Source organism: Stegostoma tigrinum, chromosome 16 (assembly GCF_030684315.1).
Source record: "Stegostoma tigrinum isolate sSteTig4 chromosome 16, sSteTig4.hap1, whole genome shotgun sequence".
NCBI classification, from domain to species: domain Eukaryota; kingdom Metazoa; phylum Chordata; class Chondrichthyes; order Orectolobiformes; family Stegostomatidae; genus Stegostoma; species Stegostoma tigrinum.
In genome coordinates this window covers 66467651-66492057 of record NC_081369.1, presented here as the reverse complement: position 1 = coordinate 66492057, position 24407 = coordinate 66467651, and the positions used below count along the sequence as shown (strand labels likewise).

Sequence of the window (24407 nt, the reverse complement as noted above, 5' to 3'; positions counted from 1 at the left end):
CTCTCAATTTGCAGCCATTCAAATGATATGTGCCTTCCTACTGTTTCTACCAAAGTGGATAATCTCACATTTACCTATGTTATACTGCATATGCCATGCAACTGCCCACTGTCCAAGTCACACTGAGACATCTCTGAATCCTTAACATAGTTCACCCTCCCACCCAGCTTTGTGTCATCTACAAATTTTGAGACATTACATTAAGTTCCCTCATCTAAATCATTAATATATGTTGTGAATAGCTGGGGCCCTAGTACCAATCCCTGTAGAACCCCACTAGTCACTGCCTGCCATTCAGAAAAAGACCCATTTATTCCTACTCGATGTTTCCTGTCTGCAGACTGATTTTCTATCCATCTCAATACATTACCCCCAATGCCATGTGCACTAATTTTACACATTAATCTCTTACCTGGGACTTTGTTAAAGGCCCCTGAAATTCCAAATAAACCACATCCATTGGCTGCTGATCACTTCTATTCGGTGTGTGCTTTAAGACTTCCTTTAGATTTGTCAAGCGTTATTTCCCTTTTGTAAATCCATGCTGACAGTGTCTGTATCTGCAAATGTTATAGAACATAGAACATAGAACAGTACAGCACAGAACAGGCCCTTCAGCCCACAATGTTGTGCCGACCATTGATCCTCATGTATGCACCCTCAAATTTCTGTGACCATATACATGTCCAGCAGTCTCTTAAATGACCCCAATGACCTTGCTTCCACAACTGCTGCTGGCAACGCATTCCATGCTCTCACAACTCTCTGCGTAAAGAACCTGCCTCTGACATCCCCTCGATACTTTCCACCAACCAGCTTAAAACTATGACCCCTCGTGCTAGCCATTTCTGCCCTGGGAAATAGTCTCTGGCTATCAACTCTATCTATGCCTCTCATTATCTTGTATACCTCAATTAGGTCCCCTCTCCTCCTCCTTTTCTCCAATGAAAAGAGACCGAGCTCAGTCAACCTCTCTTCATAAGATAAGCCCTCCAGTCCAGGCAGCATCCTGGTAAACCTCCTCTGAACCCTCTCCAAAGCATCCACATCTTTCCTATAATAGGGCGCCCAGAACTGGACGCAGTATTCCAAGTGCGGTCTAACCAAAGTTTTATAGAGCTGCAACAAGATCTCACGACTCTTAAACTCAATCCCCCTGTTAATGAAAGCCAAAACACCATATGCTTTCTTAACAACCCTGTCCACTTGGGTGGCCATTTTAAGGGATCTATGTATCTGCACACCAAGATCCCTCTGTTCCTCCACGCTGCCAAGAATCCTATCCTTAATCCTGTACTCAGCTTTCAAATTCGACCTTCCAAAATGCATCACCTCGCATTTATCCAGGTTGAACTCCATCTGCCACCTCTCAGCCCATCTCTGCATCCTGTCAATGTCCCGCTGCAGCCTACAACAGCCCTCTACACTGTCAACGACACCTCCGACCTTTGTGTCGTCTGCAAACTTGCTGACCCATCCTTCAATTCCCTCGTCCAAGTCATTAATAAATGTTTCTTTAGGTGCTCTGCTATAATAACCCTGCTAATGGAATCTGAACATCTTCCCCACTACAAATGTCAGACTCACTGGGCTATAATTCCCTGTGTCCTCTCTAAATCGCGTTTTAAATAGTGGGGTTACATTTAGCTACCCTCCAAACTGTAGGAACTGCTCCACAATATAAGAAAATCTTAGAAGATGACCACCATTATATTCACTATTTCTAGGCCACTTAAGTGCTCCAGGTGTGGCCATCAGGACCTGAGGATTTATCAGCCTTCAATCCCATCAATTTACACAACACTATTTCTGTACTAAAACAGATTTGCTTCATTTCCTCCCTCTTAGTAAACCCTGTGTTCCCCATCATTTCTGGTATGTTATTTGTGTTCATCCTTTGTGATGAAGTGAAGTATGAATTTAATTTTTATCAGCCATTTCTTTGTGCTCTGTTAGAAACTCCAGCTCTTTTGACCGCAAGGTACTTAGTTAGTTTTCACCAGCCTTTTTCTCTTTACACGTCTGTAGAAACTTCTACAGCCAGTTCTTACATTCCCTGAAAGCTTACTTTCATACAATATTTTCCTCTTCTTAATCCCTTAGTCCTCCATTGCTGACTTCTAAACTGTTCCCAATTCTCAGGTTTCCCAATTTTCTTGCCAATTTGTATGCCTCTGTTTTACATTTAATGCTGCCTTGAACTTCCCTTGTAAGCCATGGTTTGGCCACTGTGTTTTCTTTGCAGTCTTGCCCCTGACAGGAGTAAGCAATCTTTTGTCATTTTCTTGTTTGCTCGTCGAATGTTTGCCATTGCCTGTCCACTGTCAATAATATTTCCCAAGTCATCATAGCTAACTTACACTTCACCATATTGTAGGTTCACTTAATAAGATTCAGCACCCTAGTCTCAGAATCAACTACCTCACTCGCCATCTTGATGAGGTATTCTATCATATTGTTGTTGCTCAGTACCAAGGGCTTTCTCACAACTACAATTACCAATTATTCTTTTTTTATTACATAAAGTCAGTCTAGGATGGCCTGTTCTCTAACTGATTCCTCAATGTATTGTTCCAGAAAACCAGCCTATATACACTCTAGGAATTCCTCTTCTGTGGCATTATGACTAATTTGATTTGACTAATTTGATTCAACCAATCTAGATGCAATTAAAGTCACCCATAATTATGGATGTTCACTTAGCACACACATCTTTGATTTCCTGATTAATGCCATTCCTGACATAATTAACATAGTTTTGTGGTCTATTTGCCACCCTTACAAATGGTTTTTGCCCTTGGTATTTCTCAATGGTGTTCTCTGTTTACAAATTTTCAAGGTTGCAAGACAAGTTGAGAAAACTGTTTAAAAAGCTGTGTAGGAATCCTGGCTTTATAAACGAAGACACAAATTGTTTAAACAAGGCAGTTATGCAAAGTGCCTATAACACTCTGGTTGGACCCCAGACAGTTGATAGTGTCCAATTCTAGGATCGGCTTTAGGAAGGATGATAATGCCTTGGAGAGAGAGCATGTGAGATTATCTGGAGTAATACCGTGGATGTTTAGTTATATGGACAAACTGGGATTGTTCTTAGGCCAGAGAAGATTTAGGAGAAATTTTACAGAAGAGTTCAAATGCTTTGAACCAAGACTAGCTAAGTCACTGAGAAGTGAGTCATTAACCAGAGCATGCCTGCTTTATGCGACTGAAATTTCTTTCACACAGTAAGTCATTATGATCTAGATTGTCCTGCTTGAAAGTGCAGTGGAAGCGAATTTAGTTGTAACTTTCAGAAATGGTTGAATAAATGCGTATAAAGGAACTATCCAGGTCTCTGAGATAGTAGGTACTGCAGATGTTGGAGAATCTGAGATAACAAGGTGTAGAACTGGATGAACACAGCAGGCCAAGCAGCATCAGAGGAGCGGGAAGGCTGATGTTTCGGGCCTAGACCCTTATTCAGAAATCTGAAGAATTTCTGAAGAAGGCTTAGTCCTGAAACATCAGCCTCCCTGCTCCTCTGATGCTGCTTGGCCTGCTGTGTTCATCCAGTTCTACACCTTGTTATCCAGGTCTCTGCCCACTTTCAGGGTTGAGGTGGAAACCCTCCACTTACTCAGCGGGAGCCTGAAATGTTGAAACTTGCAAGGCCACCGACCAGGTGCTGATCAGTGAGATCAGGAACAGAGGTGGCACAATGGCTCAGTTGTTAGCACTGCTGCTTCACAATGATAAGGTTAGGGTTGGCACCAGGGACTCGGCTTTGAGCCCAGCCTTGGATGATTGTGTCACATTTGCATGTCCTCCCCGTGTCTGCGTGGGTTTGTTCCGTGTGCTCCAGTTTCCTCCCACAGCCCAAAGGTGAGCAGGTTAAGTGGATTGGCCGTGCTGAATTGCCTGTAGTATCCAGGGATGTGCAGGCTGGGTGGATTGGACATGGGAAATGTGGGGTTACAGGGATAAGGTAGGGGCCTGGATCTGGGTGGGATGCTGTCCAGACAATTGGTGCAAACACAATGGGCCGAACGGCCTCTTTCTGCACTTTAGGAATCCTATGACCCTGACACTGCCTTTCAGTAGCTGTGTATGTAAGCCTTGTCTTTCTGCTGTCCAGGCAAATCCTATCCAAATGTGTCAAACCTGAAGGCAAAGGAAGATGACTCCACTGTGAAAGCAGCCAATAGCTGGCTGACAGAGAAACGGGATCTCGCTGCATTATTACTGAAAAACACTGAAAATGTGAAGGGTTTCTTTGGGGGTCTGGAGAAGAAGCTGAAGCTGAAGAATGAGTGAGTATTTTTCATTCTTCCAAGGCACTGAGGAGCAAACATGGCCCCAATCCCTTTGTATATGACATTGCAGCTGGAATGTGTTTCCGATGTACTGTGTTTGATTATAGTGAAATTAAAAACATAGCTCATCTGAAATTGAAATGGAAGTTACACCAGCACATTGATGTATGATATCTCTTCCACCACGCATTTGTGTTTTGCATAGCCACTACATCAACTATGCTCAGTTCTTCAGACACTTGGCTTTAAGTGAAAGTTCTGATTCCATAGCTCCAACATTAATCTGTGCCTGTGTGCTGGTATGTGTGCCACAATGTCACAGTGCTGTCTTTACGATACAACCTCTGCTTCATATGAGATTTTACTGGCTGCAAGAAGGGCACTGTTTCAGGTTAATTGGGAGTGGAACAGAGAGGAATTTTTCCAGTACCTGTTAAATTTCTGCCCTGTGGAAGATGTGTCCATGTCTGCTCCAAGTATGTTCACAACCATAAGTAGGATTTCTGACCTTGGGAGCTGAACAAGGTTGTTGACAGCTGATTGTTGTTTTAATGCTCCTGTGGGGTAATTGGTGAGAGGGGAGATTCAGGCACATGGCCACTAAGTTACTTGTTTGCTTCTTATGTTCTAGAGACACGCAAAACCAGACTCAGGAGAAGTCCAGTGAGAATGGTAAGTGACTTCCATGTGGATTGTCTCTTAAATTGCTTCAAGTTCCAGGTTCAGTTACCTTTGTTCAGGTGTATGATCTGTGACACACAGCAGTGTGGTTTGCTTGTTAGCACACAAGACTATACTCTCAGTATAGTCAGTATAGGCTCTCTGATGAAGGATCTAGGCCCGAAACTTCAGCTTTTGTGCTCCTGAGATGCTGCTTGGCCTGCTGTGTTCATCCAGCCTCACATTTTATTATCTTGGAATTCTCCAGCATCTGCAGTTCCCATTATCTCTGCTACTATACTCTCAGTAGATGACTTGTAAATCATGCAAAGATACCACGGACAGAGGGATGATGATGGCAAGCTCCCTAACTTTGCCAGGCATCAGTGGGCGAAAAAACAAAGGATTAGTGATGAGGGAAACATCGCGGAAAGTGGAGGGGAAATTATAAAGCTAAAGGTATATTTAGTTTGGGACAAAATGAATGACTTGGTAACATAAATTGAAATTAATGGAATGAACTAATAGATGTTGTGGAGATAAGATTCAGGATATGTGACTTCTTTGTTAAGAGAGGAAAAATGAGAAAGGGGGAGGTCTGGCCCTAATAACATGTCCCAGTTAGGATAGATGAGGATTTTTTCTGTCCCAGGGCTGTGAGACTTTGAACTCACTTCCTGAAAAGGTGGCAAAAGCAGAATTGTTAAATATTTTTAAAGCAAAGTCAGATTCTTGATAGATAAGATGGTGAAAAGTTATTGCAGGGTAAGTGGAAATGTGGAGAAGTCGGATCAGCCGTGACCTTATTGAATGCTAGAACTGACTTGAGGAGCCGAGTGGCCTCCTCCGATTATGTTTGCAATCGGTATTTTTATTGGTGGGAGCTGTGGATTTTTGGCGGTTGTGTATTTAAGATGTAGGCCCTTAACAGTGGTTTTGGCCATCTTCACGAATAACAAATGCTTTGCTTTATCAGCCCCTCAAAGAGGCTGAAGATGTTTCATAGAACATAGAACAATACAGCACAGAACAGGCCCTTCGGCCCTCGATGTTGCGCCGACTTGTGAACTGATCTCAGCCCCTCTCCCTACACTATCCCATCATTATTGATATGCTTATCCAAAGACTGTTTAAATGCCCCTAATGTGGCTGAGTTAACTACATTGGCAAGCAGAGCATTCCACGCCCTCACCACTCTGAGTAAAGAACCTGCCTCTGACATCTGTCTTAAATCTATCACCCCTCAATTTGTAGCTATGCCCCCTTGTACAAGTTGAAGTCCTCATCCACGGAAAAAGACTCTCACTGTCCACCCTATCTAATCCTCTGGTCATCTTGTATGTCTCTAGTAAATCCCCTCTTAGCCTCCTTCTCTCCAATGAGAACAGACCCAAGTCCCTCAGCCTTTCTTCATAGGGCCTGCGCTCCGGACCAGGCAACATCCTGGTAAATCTCCTCTGCACCTTTTCCAATGCTTCCACATCCTTGCTGTAATAGGCCGACCAGAACTGTACGCAATATTCCAAATGAGGCCGCTCTAGCGTTTTGTCCAGTTGCAGCATGACACCACGGCTCTGGAAATCAATCCCTCTACCACTAAAACCTAACACACTGTGAGCTTTCTTAACAACACTGTCAACCTGGGCGGCAACTTTCAGGGACCTATGTACATGGACACCAAGATCCCTCTGTACATCTACGCTCCCAAGAATCTTTCCATTGACCCGGTATTCTGCCTTCCTATTATTCCTTCCAAAGTGAATCACCTCACATTTATCCGTATTAATCTCCATTTGCCACCTTTCGGCCCAATTCTGCAGTTTATCCCAGTCTCCCTGCAACCTGCAACATTCTTCCACACTGTCCACCACTCCACCGACTTTAATGCCATCTGCAAACTTACTAACCCATCCTCCAATGCCTGTGTCCAAGTCATTTATAAACATGACAAACAGCAGTGGTCCCACAACAGATCCTTGAGGCACACCACTAGAAACCGGGCTCCAGGCTGAATATTTTCTATCAACCACCACTCGTTGCCTTCTTACAGAAAGCCAGTTTTTAATTCAAACTGCTAAATCTCCCTCAATCCCGTGCCTCTGTATTTTCTGCACTAACCTACCATGTGGAACCTTATCAAAGGCTTTACTGAAGTCCATGTACACCACGTCAACTGCCCTACCCTCATCCACATGCTTGGTCACCTTCTCAAAAAATTCAGCGAGGTTTGTGTGACACGACCTGCCCTTGACGAATCCATGTTGACTATTTCCAATCAAATTGTTGCTTGCTAGATGGTTATAAATTCTATCTCCTATAATCCTTTCCGAAACTTTTCTTACAACAGACGTAAGGCTCACAGGTCTATAATTACCTGGGTCGTCTCTACTGCCCTTCTTGAACAAGGGCACAACATTTGCAATCCTCCAGTCCCCTGGTGCTAAACCTGTAGACAATGAGGACTCAAAGATCAAGGCCAAAGGCTCCGCCACCTCCTCCCTAGTGTCCCAGACAATCCTCAGAAAAATCCCATCTGGCCCAGGGGATTTATCTACCTTCACACCTTCTAGAATTGATAACCTCCTTATTAACCATAATCCTTTCAATTCTAGTAGCCTTTAACTCAGTCATCTCCTCTACAATATTCTCCTGTTCCTCAGTGAAAACAGATGAGAAATAATCATTTAGCACCTCTCCAATCTCCACACACAACTTCCCACTTCTGTCCTTGACTGGCCCTATTCCTACCCTAGTCATCCTCTTATTCCTCACATACCTATCGAAAGCTTTCGGGGTCTCCTTTATTTACCTGCCAATGTCTGCTCATGTCCCCTCCTTGCTCTTCTTAACTCTCTCTTTAGATCCTTCCTAGCTAATCTGTAACTCTCCATCACCTCATTCATATCATTTATAATGTTATATGAATACAACTTGCATATCATATCAGATTGATGCTAAGATTCATGGCTTACAATGCAAAGCTATATGTATAAGATCAGCCATCATCTTGAATGGTGGAGCATACTGTAGGGGCTGAATGGCCTACTCGTATTTCTTATCTTTTTACCTGCATCTTTAATGCAGAGTACAGCGGAAAGTAATAATGTGTTTTTGTTTTTCCTACCCTCAGTGAGATTGGAATGTTTGGAGCAAAGGAAAGGGGAAAAAATATACCTGTACACACATCTGAAGATGCAGCCTATCTGGTAATTTTCTTTCCTAATTTTTCAGTAAATTCCTGATTTAAAAGGTGAGAGTAAGAGTCTCTGCAGTGACAATTTGACAGTATACTGCATGTTGTGTATGCAAATTACTCTCCACACATCTCAGCTCAACACCTAATTTTGCAGTACTGGGAGATTAGAGAAAGGACAGCATTGAGGGAGTGCGTGCCATCAGATGGTCAGTGCTGAGGGAGCACCGCGCTGCCGGAGGGTCAGTGCTGAGGGAGCACCGTGCTGCCGGAGGGTCAGTGCTGAGGGAGCGCTGCGCTGTCGGAGGGTCAGTGCTGAGGGAGCGCCGTGCTGCCGGAGGGTCCGTCCCACGCGAGTGCCGCGCTGCCAGAGGGTCAGTGCTGAGGGAGCGCCGCGCTGCCAGAGGGTCAGTGCTGAGGGAGCGCCGCACTGCCAGAGGGTCAGTGCTGAGGGAGCACCGCACTGTCGGAGGGTCAGTCCCATGCGAGTGCCGCACTGTCGGAGGGTCAGTGCTGAGGGAGCGGGCACTGTCGGAGGGTCTGTCCCATGCGAGTGCCGCACTGTCGGAGGGTCAGTGCTGAGGGAGTGCCGCGCTGCCAGACGGTCAGTGCTGAGGGAGCACCGCGCTGTCAGAGGGTCAGTGCTGAGGGAGTATTGCAATATCTTTTTAAAATATAATGTATGTATGTTTCTGTTTAACACAAGTTTTCAGTATTGAGAGGAGCCTGGATAGAATAGATGGGGATAAACTGCTCTTGTTCATAAACAGAGTGAGAAGCACAGGGCACCGACTTAGATTTGTGTAAATGAAGCAATTGTGAGTTGAGGAAAAAACTTTTTCACACAGCAAGTGATTGGTCTGGAATGCACTGCCTGGATATGCAGTGGGGGTATTTCAACTGAGGCATTCCAAAGGATATGGATGATTACTAAGACTGAAATAATGTGTGGGAGTATGGCAGATGGTAATGATGGGCCAAGTGGTCTTCTACTGTAATTCTGTATTCAGTATTCAAAGACTGTTTTGTTTTCATCAATATTTTATGACTGGTGAACTATTAGAACATAGAACAGTACAACGCAGAACAGGCCCTTCGGCCCTCGATGTTGCACTGACCTGTGAACTAATCTAAGCCCCTCCCCTATTACACACCACCTTGCTGGATGTGGCACCTTACCCTAATTCATGACTTGACACACATTGAGCTGTGGTGGAGATGTGAAAAGCACTTTGTAAATGAGTGCTCAGTCCTACCTGAGGGTTGTAATTGATTGTCGTTCACTGTTTGAGAGCTACACCCAGCAATGGTGCTAGTCTGGGCACAGTGTCGAATTTTTTTTCCTCCCCCTTCTTTCATTCAATCATTCACTGGCCAGGCAGCATTTATTGCCCATCCCTAAATGCCCAGAGGGCAGTTATGAGTCAACCACATTGCTGTGGGTCTGGATTCACATGTAGGCCTACCAGGTAAGGATGGCAGTTTCCTTCCCTGAAGGACATTAGTGAATCAGATGTGTTTTTCCAACAGCTGGTCATCATTAAACTCTTAATTCCAGATATTTACTGAGTTCAACCTGGGATTTGAACCTTGGTCCCTAGAACATCACCTGGATCTCTGGATTAACAGTCCAGCAATAATACCACTAAGCCATCGCCTCCCCCTCAATCCAGACCAGATCTCTGACCCAGAGTCAGAGACCAGTTGTTCAATTCCAACCATACTGTCTGAAAAATAACCGTTCACTGCCACTCTCAGTTCCCTGTCATTCAACCAACTGACCCTCCAGCTGCTTGCCATTTCAATAAGCCACCTTACTCTCATGCTAACATTTCTGTCCCAGGGGCCTGCTATCGCAGAAACTGGAGGAACAACAGGTAACTTTCTGCAGAGGCGCTTTACAGCCTTCAGGACTCAGAATCATTGCATCATCAAATCAGTGCAGGAGAAGCCCTTCAGCCCATTACATTTGCACTGACAAAAAATTACTCTCCACCTTTACAAGTCCTACATTCCAGCACTTTGTCCATAACCTTGCATGTTATGACAGTTCAAGTGTTCATCCTAGTACTTTTCTGAAGGTTGTGAAGTTCCTGCCTTAATTATCTTCCGAGGCGATGCATTCCAGACCTCTGCCATCTTCTTGAATGAAAAAGAATTCCTCAAACCCCAAACAAACCTCCTACCTTCCACCTTAAAATTGTACCCCTTTGTAACTGACCCTTGAACTAAAGGGAACAGCTGCTTTCTGTTCACCCTCCATGTTAGAAAACATAGAACAGTCCAGCACAGGACAGGCCCTTCGTCCCACGATGTGCCAAACTTTTACCCGAAACCTAAGGTCTATCTCACCTCCACCCCTATCTCATACTATCATCCATGTGCCTATCTAATAGCTGCTTCAATGCCCCTAATAAGGCCGACTCCACTACCCTCTCCAGCAATGCATTCCATGCCCCGACCACTCTCTGAGTAAAGAACCTACCTCTGACGTCTCCTCTATATCTACCTCCACTCACTTCAAAACTATGTCCCCTCATAATAGCTACCTCCACCCTAGGAGGACGTCTCTGGATATCCAATCTATCTATACCTCTGATCATTCAGCACACCTGTATCAAGTGAAATGTTCACCCAGTAATCTTACAAATCCCTATCAGGTACCTTCTCTGCTTTAAAGAAAACAACCCAAGCTTATCTGGTCTGTCGTATAGCAAAACTACCCCAACCCCAGAAACATCCTGGTGAATCTTTTCTGTCCCCTCTCCAGTGCGGCCATGTCCTTCCTACAGTGCAGTGTCCAGAACCGCGCACGATACTGCACCTGTGGCCTCATTAAAGTTTTGCAAAGCTCCAACATGACATCCCTGCGCTTATGATCTATGTCACAATTGATAAAGTGACTCCTTAACTACCCTATTAACTTATTCTGCCATCCCTAGTGATCTGTGAACAAACAGCCCAAGAGCCCTCTTCCTCTGAGCTTTCAGGTCTCCCACCATTCATTGGGCACTCCATTGTCTTGTTACTTCTTCCAAAGTGCATTGCCTGATGCTTACTGGGGTTAAATTCTATTTGCCACTGATTTGCCCATCTGACCAATCTGTCTATATCCTCCTGTAACCTAAGACCTTCTTCCTCAATGTCAACCACCCAGCCGATCTTCACATCACCTGCAAACTTACTTATTATTCCCTGACTTTTTCTTCTATGTTGTTCATATATATCACAAACTATAATGGACCCCTCTGTCTCTCACTGCTAGGCTAATTTTGGACCCAATTGCAAAGTTACCCCTAGATCCCTTGTGCTTTTACCTTCTTTATTACATGCGCTCTGTGTTTCAGTTTGATTATAACCATCTTCTGCACCAAAACAGCAGCCGTTTTCTCCTGTTTGTATCTATGATTTGCACCTATTTCACATCTCTATGTTTTCTTTACTCCTTTAGCACTCCCTTTGTTATTTACTCTGAGTAGTGTGACCTAATTTGAATGGAAAAGAATAGCAATTTACTGTTTTGTATTTTTACAGCAAATACAGTGAAATTTTTATAAGTCGCCATACCACGGTGCCTGCATTAGTGACATAGGTCCTGTACAAGAGCAAAAGCTAAAAATTAAGGCAAAGTTCATCTCAGATCAGTTGTTCCAGATTCTGTCTTTCCCTGCCTCTTTCAACACCATATCCCAGCCCTTCTCAGCTCTGAAGAGTCATAACTTCTTGGGGCTCGAAACATTAACTCTGTTTCTCTGTACACAGATACTGCCAGATCTGCTGAGTTTCTCCGGCATTTTCTTTTTCAATTTCACATTCATGCTGTTACTGTGCTTTTTATTCCATTAGTTTACCTTTGATGATGAGCTTGTTATGTGACACTTTGTCAGATGTTTTTTGGTTACTGGACTGTGAGGTGGGAAGTTGTGGAGGAGAAGTCTCGCGAGGCGATGAGGTCTGTGACAGTCCTGGCAGCAACAGCCTGGTACATGAACTAGATGTGGATTAGAGCAAGTGCCTAGGTCGATGCACAAGCCAACGGTGCCACCTTTCGCAGCAGGTTTGATAAGGTCAGAGTTGGACCTAAATTGCAGCAATTTCAGAGGGAAACAGATTAGTGCAGGGGAATGAGCAGAGAAATGAGAGTGCCAATGTCACATTGACACTTCCTGATGAATAGTTCAAAATGTAGGCAATAGGCCAGAGGGAGGAGGTCCAGGTTGAAGAGTATGAGAAGTGGGTGAGGGGGTCCAGGCACAAGGAAAGATCTTCTCTTAAAGGAAGTGGAACTGGAGGGTGAAGGCGATGGAGGAAGAGATCAGCATCATGTTGCACCTGGAATTCGTTGAGGTGGGGGCATAAGGGGGTGAAGCTAAGTCCTATGACAAGCAAAGATCGTTCAGTGTCAGAGAGGGGAAGGTCAGACAGACCATGACAGTAGTAGGATGAGATGAAGGGATAGAATCAGAGGTAAGGGGCTGGGAAGAAGGACCAAAGGGACTTGATACCCCTCCTTACAGTGCTGCCTGTTCTTGTGGCTTTGGATGTGCGAAAACTTCATCTCAGTTTTTAAGAAATGCAATTAATAAGATTCTCGTGGGACTGCACAGGTTAGTGAGGGGGCTGAGAGGGAAGGGCTGTTTAATGTTCCACAGACCCTGTGCTAATGAGTGGTTTCTTAGCTACTGAGTCAAAAACCATCTCCAATTGTAAGTGCATGCAGTGACAGCCCCTGGATGCATGTCTGCAGCAAATTTCAGTGGTTTGGGGAGCATTGGCTGAGAGTTACAGTTGGAGGCTAAGCTGCAATGCATCAGGGAAGAAACTCTGACCTAGACAATTTACAACAGGGTGAGGCAGTGGCCCTATGGTATTGTTGCTTGATTATTAATCCTGAGACCCAGATAGTGTTCTGCAGTCTTGGGTTCAAATCCAGGAATTAAGAATCTAATGAATTCCACCTGGCACTGGAAATGACAGTGGAAAAAATAGCCCTGTCAAAGCCATCTGGCAATACAGAAGATATGGCCAATTTCTCTTCTAATGCCTGTGGCAGTAACAGGTGAATAGTTTGATGTGTGGATTGACTCAGTTCTCTGCTATATGGCAGGCACACCCTGAGGTTTTGGAATGCTGCCTTCTTTGATGCAGTTCACTGCGAGCGGAAGAAGAGATCACCAACAACCAGGTATGACACTGACCCTGTTTTAAAAATAATTTTAAATCGATCTGACACCATCTCCACGACAAATGAAACCCAAATGCACAGTCTGGCCACAGGTAGGAACAAGTCCGCTGCACCACAGATTATCCTCAGGGTCTGGCTTAACGTTCGCATTTAGTGCTTGGGTGTAGTACCTTCCTCTCTCTCTCTTGTAAAAGGGGCCAGGAGAAGGAGCTAATGTATCAATGTGTAACCATTGGGGGAAGCTGTAGAAACAGCGTTGTGCTCCAGAGTGTTAGTTCATTGTATGAGAGTGTGTGGTATTCAGTGCACTGCTGGAGGCCACTCAGTGGGTCTATAGGACATTAATTGCTGCTCCTCCTCCTCCTGGCTTGCCATGACTGTAATCAGTTCACTGAACACCTGGCAGTGATGAAGCCTGGAATTCCCATGGGTGGCCCAGTGACACTATACCTGCCTAAATATGGAGAGAATTTAAATGGTGAGTTCGCCCCAGAGCTGTCAATAATATATTATTGTTTAAAGCCCAGTGTGGGCAAATGGCAGACAGATTGGAACAGTTATTGGGAAGGATTTGGAAATTCGAGAACATGACCATCCATTTGAGTTCAATGATTGCACCTTGTTATTTTCCTTTTCAATGTTTCACCTGGCAAGTGGCTAAACTGACCCAACAATTATCAGTGACAGAAGGCTGCGGTCTGAGCCTGACACTCAGGAGGGAGGGAGGGACTGGAGAAAGGAAGCTGTGGTTTGATGGGTCAGGTGTTGGTCTCACCTAGTCATAGGAAAGGAGGTCACAATAAAGGTTGAGGAGCAAACTAAGGTAAAGGTTTGGGATCTGAGGCAGCTCTCTAGGTCTCTTGACTCTCAAATATTGCTGGCAAAGTCCTCACTAACCTTATCCACCGCTCCTTCAGCAGTTTTGCAGTTGGATTTTCAGGAAAAACAGCAATTGTTTGGTTGCAGAGGGTTAATTAGTGTCCTGCCCACTGTGGGTTTATTATGGAGCCCTGGGAGAGCTGTTTGATGGAGTTGTGCTGTTTTGCAGTTCTGCTACCCCCACCCCTGTCGTGCACTTGTTTGCACACATGTGCACACACACACTCTCACTGTCTCTTACTTGCGCGCGCGCTCTCACTCTCACTGCCTTGCACACCCACTGTCGTTCATACAGCCTGTCTCTTGAGCACACACACGCACACCTGCTTCACACTACATTTAACATGTTAATGCTGCCCTGACAGGGAGAAATGGTGTCACATGACTGCAGAGGAGCGTGACGACAGCCATCGCTTTAATGAGAATATTGCCTTTGGACAACTTGGGTAAGAGCTGCCTGTGGGAGTTGGGGGTGGTGAACATGAGGTTATTACTGGGGAGTGATATTAAATAACCAATTATTGCGGGGATTGGAGGATCGTACATCAGACCCAGAGGTAAAGCCCTGCTGCTTTAGACTACTTTGATCGAGGATGTTGCCAGGTTGGAGGGTTTGAGCTATAGGGAAAGGCTGAGGGGGTGACCTTTATAGAGGTTTGTAAAATCATGAGGGGCATGCATAGGAGGAATAGTTAAGCTCTTTCTTTTTCTGCAGGGTAGGCCAGTCCAAAACTAGACATTATAGTTCTAAGGTGAGAGGGGAAAGATTTAAAAAGGACATTTTTCATGCATGCGCGGGTATCTGGAATGAACTGCCAGAGGAAGTAGTGGAGGTGGATACAATTGCAACATTTAAAAGGCATCTGGACGGGTATCTGAACAGGAAGGGTTTAGAGGGATATGGGCCACTCGCTGGCAAATGGCACGACGTCAGTTTAGGATATTTGGTTGACATGGATAAGTTGGACCAAAGGGCCTTTTTCCATGCTGTATGACTGTGTATCTTTGTTCTTTTGCAACAGGACTTTTACACACAACATGTTAGCTTTTGGACTAAGCAAGAAACTGTGCAGCGACTTCCTGAAGAAGCAATCCGTGATTGGGAACCTGAACCAAGGTGAGAGGGACAAGGCAGGATTGGCCTGAGGTGTGGTTTGATTCAAACTGGGACAACACTGCTCTCATTCCAGCTTCGGAAGCAGACTCCATTCTGCCTGATGCGATGAAGGTTTCTTTCCTCTGAATCAAACTGCTCAAAATTTATTATCTAATTGAATTTAAGTGTTAACTTTGCAATCTGATCAAAGACTAAGAAATTATAAATGTAGAGTGTATACAAGGGATGAATGCTAATACGGGGTTATTTGGAAAATATTGAGTCAGAAGTCACTCAACACCAGGTTATGGTCCAACAGGTTTATTTGAAACCACACGCTTTCGGAGCAGTGCTGCTTCATCAGGTGAAGGGAGGAAAGTGCACGGGCACAGAATATTTAGGTGGAGAGCAGCAAGATAATTCCAGGTAATTGAGTGGCCAATGGTGACTTCTGACTTTGTCCACCCTAGTCCAACACAGGCACCTCTGCATCATGGATAATAGAGAGGGAGTTTTACTCTGTATCTAATCCTGTTGTACCTGTCCTGGGTGTGCTTGATGGGAACAGTGTTGAGGGATCAGTTTAAAAGAGTAGAGATTGGTTTACTTTGATCTAACCCCACACTTTCCCTGTGCTGGTGTGAGTTTGGGAATCAGGGTAGAGGTAGCAGTACTCTCTACCTAATCCTGAGAGTGCTTGATGGGGACACTGTAGAGAGAGCCTTACTTTGAGCTGTACCTAGTCGGGGCATGTTTGATGAGTGGAGTTTTGGTCTATCCAACGTTGTATATTTGAATTTTGCAGAGCAGTACCAGTTGCTTTGTGATCACATTGAACAGATGACAGTGGAGTGAAGAACTGGAATGAAGAACAGTCTTGAACAGCAACAGCAGCTAATAGCTTATGTCCTCCAACTGACATCTTACGCCAGTAACAACTCTGACAGTGAGCTTGTTGCAGTTAGTGTGGTTACATGGGGTGGATGTGCCAATACGTCTGACTCGCTTGATAGTGATTATCCTATTCTGCTGGATGCCACGGGCTATTTGTTGTACACACTGCTGGCAGATGGGCACAATCTACCATTTCAGAAACTAAGTGTATCTCTTTAATGTGAGTTATAGATGAACAGTATTGGATCCACAGTTTGTCTTGTAGCCATAATTTCACTGCATTTAATATTTTTAACGAGTAGGATGATGCAAACATTTTTTGGTAAAGCTGTAAAGATGGTGAGAAGCATATTGGCACGTTTGCCTTTGCTGTGCCATGGAGGGTATTTATGCTACACTGCCTCTGTTCTGTATCTCCAGGTTTCTGCCTTATTTTAATGTTGTATGTGCATTAGTGATGTTTTGTTTGTCAGGGGTTACTTGTTTCCACTTTTGGATTAATGTTTGGGTGTAGGAGCCGAACATGGAGCTACCTTTTCCTCCATCAGTGAGAGTTTGGAGAAGTGATTTGATTTCTTCCACTGTCAAGTTCCAGGATCTCTCTATTCTAGTACATTGTCACTGTGCCTCTATCATGTGGAATGGGAGCTCGGAGTGTTTTCAGGCTGTTACGTTGAGTTTTTTCTTGCATCCAATTGGCAAGTGAGACCACAGTTTCACACTGAGTGAAGACACAAGCTCCGAAACCTCATGCTCCATTTTAAACATTAAGTGATGATCTGTCACTCAGTGACATTTATACAATGAAGACCTCAAAGGGTATAACATACACTACTTTTCCAGTCATTGTATTTAAAGAAGAGGCTCGTAAGTTGCTGGAGAAACTTGGCAGGTCTGGCAGCATCTGTGGAAAGAAAAAGAATTAACATTTCAAGTCCAGTGACCCTTTTTCAGAACTCAAACTTGCCTAACTGTGTCCTGCAATAAAAGAATGACTATCTATCCCAGGATAATTGTTGTCCATCGCACCTCGTTCCCTTGGGCTGCTATGGATGAGATTTATTAACCTGATTCCTCATTATTTAACTTGCTGCCCATTTTGTTTGATGTATTCGTACTTGTAATGTTTACATTTCTATATCAGTATCCAAGTGCTGTTTTCTATAGCTAACGCTGTTTAATTCAACATACCATTATGTTTCAAATGTGACATGTTTGAAAGATCCAGTCTTGTCTGTTTTATTTCTGGTCTGAGAGTCCGGAGCTGATCATTGCGGATGATTTCATATTGAACATGACACTGGGATGACTTCCTGTTGGGTAAGTAAAAGATTCCACTCCCACATCATACATCTTGCAGCTCAGTAAATGCTGTGCTCTGCATGTTTCCTCTCAGTGGCTGCAGAGCTCGTAAAATACAACCTAGTTTCATAGAATGCCAAATCAGTGCCAGAATTCCTCCAACCAGCCCTGGTATTGTCGAACCAAAGGCAGCTCGAGCAGTATCACTGTTCCACAGGCAAGTTGGTTTTTAACTGCTTGGCCTGATTGTACTGTCTGCCAATACCATGCTGACTCTGAAGGAAGTCTGAGCACAAAGTGATTGGTGGGATCATCTTTTCCGAGATACATCTCACAAAAGACAAAAAAAAACAATTATTGAGCCAGGAATTTTAAGTGTTATCACTTTTTTAAAGAAATCAATACTGTGCTATAATGGGCAGAATCATCTCTAGTTGAGTTTTAATAGTAAATTGTCTGCAATAAGCTGAAGGCCAGTGTTCTTTAATAATCTGTTACTTGTGATCTGTATGTATTTAGGCAGCTGAATGCTCTGCTCTTTATATCATGGTGGACGTTTACTGCCACCATGTGTCACTGCCCTGTCATGTCATGTGTGGGAGCAGATCTTCAGATAGCTGTCTAGTATTTTCATGTAGCACTCCCAGAGCCAGATGCGAATTTGCTTTGCTGGTTTCTGTCAATAGCCTTATCTCACTGTTGAAATGTGTATTAGACAATACCCCTGCACTAGGCACCACTCTGTCTCAGGCCAGCTATGGCTGAATGCTCCCAGCAGGGACAGTCCAGGCTCAGCCACAATGTCAGATTTTAATACAGCCTCCATAATTTCTCTTGCACAAAACCTAATGAACTATGTTACCAAGGTAGAAGCCACATGCTCCGATTTTAAGTACATCATCTAGATCTGTGACTTGGAGTTTCTAATTGATGGATTGTGGTCACGAACACAAGGGGAGAAGAAAGACCAAATTTTAAAAATCAAGAGATAATGAGGACTGCAGATGCTGGAGAATCCAAGATAACAAAATGTGAAGCTGGTTGAACACAGCAGGCCAAGCAGCATTTCAGGAGCTCAAAAGCTGATGTTTCGGGCCTAGATCCACTCTGATGAAGGGTCTAGGCCCGAAACGTCAGCTTTTGTGCTCCTGAGATGCTGCTTGGCCTGCTGTGTTCATCCAGCTTCACACTTTATCTTAAAAAAATTAAGAGTGTAGTTTGATTAAAACTTTATGCCACAAAATGGGTGGTAATGTCTGTCAACTCCCTGCCCTCTAATACAGCAAGAGCCATATCAAGCCTGGAGGGTAGGAAGTGCTGCCTCTAGGCAGCTTTATTCTCAGAAATGAATTACACCTTTAACATGCCACTTTTCCATCAGTCCCGTCCCCATTGGGGATTATCCGAGCAAAGCAGAGAGACCCACCCAAACAGTGGTGCTTCCTGTTGGCATTGGTGCCAGGGGACTTCACTGTACCTTTGTGAGCAAAGTCTGAGGTGTTTCTATATTTATACATGGAGCTGCCCTAGAAAAGGATAATGTAGAAAAACTGGCAAATTAGCTCCAATAGCCAATTTGCAAATTCACAAAAGCAGAGAGGGCAAAGCAGCCAGGTCCAAACTTTCCATAAAGTATGCAGTTAAGGTGTAGAATGCACTGCCTGAGAGCATGGGAATGGCAAGGGTGATCAAGGGATTCAAGATAGAATTGGACTGTTATTGGAAAAAGTGAATGTGCAGGGTAATGGCAGGAGAGTGGCAACATCAAAAATACTTCCACAGAGGGCCAGCATTGCCGTTCAGTCCATTGGATGTCTGTCTCCTGTGTTAGAAAAATTCTTCTATCTGATTCTTTTATCCTGTTCGTTCAAACTCCTGCTCAAGGGAGATGGTCCAATCCAAGAAAGTGTCTTTCAGGCTCTGTAACATTGTGTGTGTTACCTAGACTCAGCTCAACAGGAACAATGCAAACTTGTCTTAAACATGAAGCAGAGTTGTCATCAACTAGTCTTACTGTGAAATAATGTGGAATAACTTGTTTGAAATGACTACTGTATCCATGTGCCTGTTGTGGGTGTGTTAAATGGCAATCTTGTAAAACTTTGAATAAATTTGCATTTCTCTCATGTTGAACTGCTGTTAAGAGTAATTTATTTTTCATATTGATTTCTCTGAACACTATCTGCCATGACAGGTAGGTGGGGAAAATGTCAGCTGTGAAGGCATGAAAGAACGGACTGTTTCTCTGAAGTTAAATACACCATAACAAAATCAAACCCCGAATCCAGTCACTACTGTATACTCAGAATTAGATGGTGACAGACAAATTGAGGTTATGTAAACTTTGGCAGTTAGAGTTATACAAATAAGCACCATTTTCATTCTGAGAATATTTTAACAAAATTTATCAAACAATAATATACACTGTGTGCACCTCTCAGCCTTATAGTGAGCTTATACTGTCCTCACCTGAGTTTCTATACTGTTCCCCTCAGCGATGACAGTGTAGGAAGAATATTAATATGGGAAACTACAATGGTATGAGGTGTGAGCTGGCTATGATGGATTGGGCAACGTTACTGAAAGAACGATGGTGGATAGGCAATGGCAAACATGCAAAGAGTGAATGGGTGAACTTGTTCATTCCTGTCTGACGCAAGAGTGTAAAGACAGCAATGGATGAATCATAGCTTATGAGGGAATAGTATTGTAGAGATAGTATTAGATGCAAATAAGAGACATACAAAATGGCAAGGAAAAACCAACGGACCTGAGGATTGGGAACAGTTTAAAATTCAACAAAGAACCACTAAGGGATTGATCAAGGTGGAGAAAATAGAGAATGAGGAAAAGCTTGTGGGGAACACAAGGACTGACTGTAAAAGTTTCTCTCAGTATGTGAAGAGAAAACGATTGGTGAAAACTAATACAGGTCCCTTACAATCAGAAAGCCGGGGGGGGGGGGGGGGCGGTGTGTGTGTGCTTTATAATGGGAAGCAAAGCAGTCGCTGACAAACTAAATTCATAATTCAGCCCTGTGTTCACAAAGGAGACATTGAGTAATGTAACAGAAATGACAGTGAGACAGGGAGCAACTGAAGCAAATCTGTCCTAGTAGAGAAATGGTGTTGTGGAAATTGATGGGATTGAAGGCTGATAAATCACTAGGGCCTGATAATCGACATCCCCGCGTACTTAAGGAAGTGACTCAGGAATAGTGAATGCAATGGTGGCCATTTTCCGAGATTGTTTAGACTCTGCAACAGTTCCTACAGATTGGAGGGTAGCTAATGTAACCCCACTATCAAAAAAGGAGGCTAGAGGGGGGGAAAAAAGGGAATTATGGACCAGTATGTTTGACATTGGTGGTGGGAAAGAAGTTTCAAATCCATTATCCAAGATGTTTAGAGCAAAGCATTTAGAAAACAGGGGTAGATACAGACACAGCATAGATTTACAAAAGGCCTCAACAAGTTTACTGAAATTCTTAAGGATGTACAGAGTCCAGTTGATGAATGAGAGCCCATGGATGTAGTTTATTTGAGCTTTCGACAAAGTGCCACATAAGAGATTAATATGTAAAATTAAAGCACATGGGATTGAGATAGTACTGAGCTAGAAGATTGGTTAGCAGACAGGAAATGGGTTGGAATAAATGGATCTTTTTATGAATGGTAGGCAGTGACTAGTGAGGTACGAGGGCCCTAGTTATTCACAATAAACATTAATGATTTAGATGACAGAACTAAACATCATTACTCAATTTGCAGATGACCCAAAGCTAGAAGGGTGAGTTGTGAAAAGGATCTCAGGAATCTATAAATTTCTAACAGGACTAGGAAGGTAAGATATTCCTGATGGCAGAGGAATCCAAAACTAGGGTCATAGTTTAAGGATACGATGTAAACAAATGGAAAAAGTACAGCACAGGAATAGGCCCTTCGGCCTGCCAAGCCTGTGCTGACCATTATGCACTAATTAATCTTAAAAACAAACCTGCCATTTTTCAATTCATATCCCTCTATTCCCTCCCTATTCATGTACCTCTCTAGGTGCCTCTTAAATGTTTTCAGTGCGCCCACTTCCAACACCTTCTGGCAGTGCATTCCAGCCTGTTGCCACCTTATGAAAACCTTTCCTCGCACATTTCCCTTAAACTTGCCCCCTCTGACCTTGAACCCTTGCCCCCTTGTAATTGAAACTTCAACTTTGGGGAAAAAGCTCTCTGACTATCCACCCTATCTATGCCTCTCATAATATTGTAGACCTCTGTCAGGTCTCCTCCTAGCTGCCATCATTCCAGTGAATTTAAAAGAACAAGGTATAGAGCTGGATGAACGCAGCAGGTCAGGCAGCAGCATAGGAGCAGGAAAGCTGACGTTTCGGGTCTGGAGCCTTCGTCAGAAACGGGGGAAGGGAAGGGGCTTCGAAATAAATAGAGAGGGGGGTGGCAAAGATGGAAGGTAGATAGAGAAGCAGATAGGTGGAGAACAGACAGACAGGTCAAGGAGGCAGGGATGGAGCCAGTAATGGTGAGTGTTAGGCAGGAGTTTGGAGGGGGGTTAGTCAGTGAGGAGAGAGGGATGTGTAGGTGGGAGGGAAGATGGACAGGTCAAGGAGGTGGGGATTAGGCTGGTAGGTAGAAGTGGGGATGGGGATTGGTCAGTGAGGAGGGAGGGTGGGAGAAAAGACACAGGTCAAGGGGGTGGGGACGAGCTGGGCTGGTCTTGGGATGAGGTCAAGGGTGGGGAGATTTTGAAGCTTGTAAAGTCCAATTGAGACCATTGGGCTGCAGGGTTCCCAGGTGGAATATGAGGTCCTATTTCTCCAGTCTTCGGGTGGCATCATTATGGCACTGGAGGAGGCCCAGGATCATCCAAGGAGTGGGAGGGGGAGTTGAAGTTCATGACTGGGAGGTGCAGTTGTTGGTCACGAACTGAGTGTAGGTGTTCTGCAAAGCGGTCCCCAAGCCTTCGCTTGGTTTCCCTGATGACAACGAGGCCATAATGGGAACAGGAGATACAACATACCACATTAGTAGATGTGCAGGTGAACATCTGTTTGATGGGGAAGGTTTTCTTGGGGCCTGGAATAGTATGAGATGTGGGGGCAGGTGCAGCACTTCCTGATTGCAGGTGGCAGAGAATGATGCTTTGAATCTGGAGGTTGATGTGGTGTTGTTTTAATTTTTCCTCATAGTCAATGCCCTGGAGACCAGGCAACATCCTGGTGAACCTTCTCTGTACTCTCTTCAAAGCTTCCACTTTGGCTACCTGTGTTGCCACTCTTAAGGATCTGTTGACCAGCACGCCCAGATTCATCTGAATGTTAGGGTTCCTAAGAGTTCTCCACTTACAGTATAATTCCACCTACATTGGTTCTTCCAAAATTCATAATTTCACATTTGTCTGGATTAAACTCCATCTGCCATTTCTGTGCCAAAGTCACCAAGCCATCTATATCCTGCTGTGTCCTTTCAAAATTGTTGGCACTATCTGCAACTCCATCAATCTTTGTGTCATCAGCAAACTTGCTTATCAGACCACCCACATTTTCCTCTAGATCATTTATGCATACTACAAACAACGGAGGACCTAAGACTGACCCCTGTGGAACAACATTAGTTATTGGTCTCCATTCTGAAAAAAATATCTTTTAGGACTGAGATGATGAGAAATGTCTTCAGCCATAGAGTGGTGAGCTTGTGGAATTCACTTCTACAGAAAGTGGTTGAGATCAAAGCTTTGTGTTTTCAAGGAAATGGGTACAGCTTTTTTGGTTAAAGGGGATATTGATGGGGTGGTGGGGGGAGGGAGAGTGCGGAATGGTGCCATTGAGCTTGATGATCTGCCATGACCATGTTGAGGGTTCAAATGGCCTCCTCCTATTCCTGTCTATGTTTCTACATTGTGTGGCTTTCCATTGCAATGTGCACCTCCAGTCCAGACTGTGGGCTCCCAACAAACCTTAAATTCAGAAGATTATCTGAATTTACACAGCACCTTTCATAATCTCAATGTCCTAAATCCTTTACAATAAATTAAGTTCTTTATTTTGAAGTGTAATGCTGAATCTGTAGTGGCTGCTTTGTACAAGGCAAGTTCCTACCAATAGCAATGTGATTCTGACAAAGTAAATGGTGTCAGTGATGTTGGTGGAGAGATAGATATCAGCCACGACATAAAACACATCCTCTTAATTGTACCATGGACAGTGGGAATATTGGCTTGAATTGGCTATTACTGAGCCATGGCTACAAAGGTTTGTAAAATGCTACATTATCAAAGTTAATCTTGTGATTTCTGTACACAGTTAAAAATTCTATGCCTCTCTGGGGCGCAGCTTCCATCCCTGTTACAGTTCTAGAGCAGGAGGTGGGTAAACACATTGTTCTTGTGTGAATGTAGGTGCTAAGTTCTGAATGGACATTGGGCAAGGCTGCTGTGATGTGGATAACAGGTCTGGGAGCAGCAGCTGGAGCTGAAATCTCATCAGTGAGATTTTCTAAGCAACCTGTTCAGAGATAACATTACATACAGGTCAGAGGTAGGTTCGCTACCACTGACACAAACCTTAAAATACATGCTGAGGGAGGAGATACTTCCCCTAATCAAATTGAATGTGACAACTCCTCTGGAGCAGGAAGACCTAACGCCCCCATCTCAGAGGTAGGGCACTACAACTGCATCACAAGACCTCTGTGAGTCAGTGATTTTGTTGAATTCAATCTCCACCATTGGGGTGGCTCAGTGGTTAATGCTGCTTCCTCATAGCACCAGGGACTCTGCTTCAATTCCACTCCTCAGGCAACTATCTATGTCGGGTTTGCATGTTCTCCCAGTGTCTGCAAATGTTTCCTCCCATAATCCAAAGACGTGCAGGTTATGTGGATATGCCATGGGA

At 44.1% G+C, this 24407-nt stretch overlaps 1 protein-coding gene across 3 annotated transcripts in view; it reads left to right on the top strand.

Moving 5' to 3' along the window:
- kiaa0513 (KIAA0513 ortholog) overlaps positions 1 to 24407 on the top strand; it is a 141658-nt gene that overhangs the window by 60571 nt on the left and 56680 nt on the right. For 2 of the 3 annotated variants that reach the window (XM_048546321.2, XM_059651813.1), the window contains 7 exons: positions 4118 to 4292; positions 4927 to 4967; positions 8086 to 8161; positions 13256 to 13333; positions 14578 to 14658; positions 15235 to 15329; positions 16114 to 18555. In XM_048546321.2, the coding sequence (XP_048402278.1) occupies positions 4118 to 4292; positions 4927 to 4967; positions 8086 to 8161; positions 13256 to 13333; positions 14578 to 14658; positions 15235 to 15329; positions 16114 to 16163 (596 nt within the window). In that variant the 3' untranslated portion in view covers positions 16164 to 18555. Of the gene's footprint in view, positions 1 to 4117; positions 4293 to 4926; positions 4968 to 8085; positions 8162 to 13255; positions 13334 to 14577; positions 14659 to 15234; positions 15330 to 16113; positions 18556 to 24407 lie in introns of those variants that run through there. The other variant, XM_048546326.2, reaches the window with a different exon arrangement.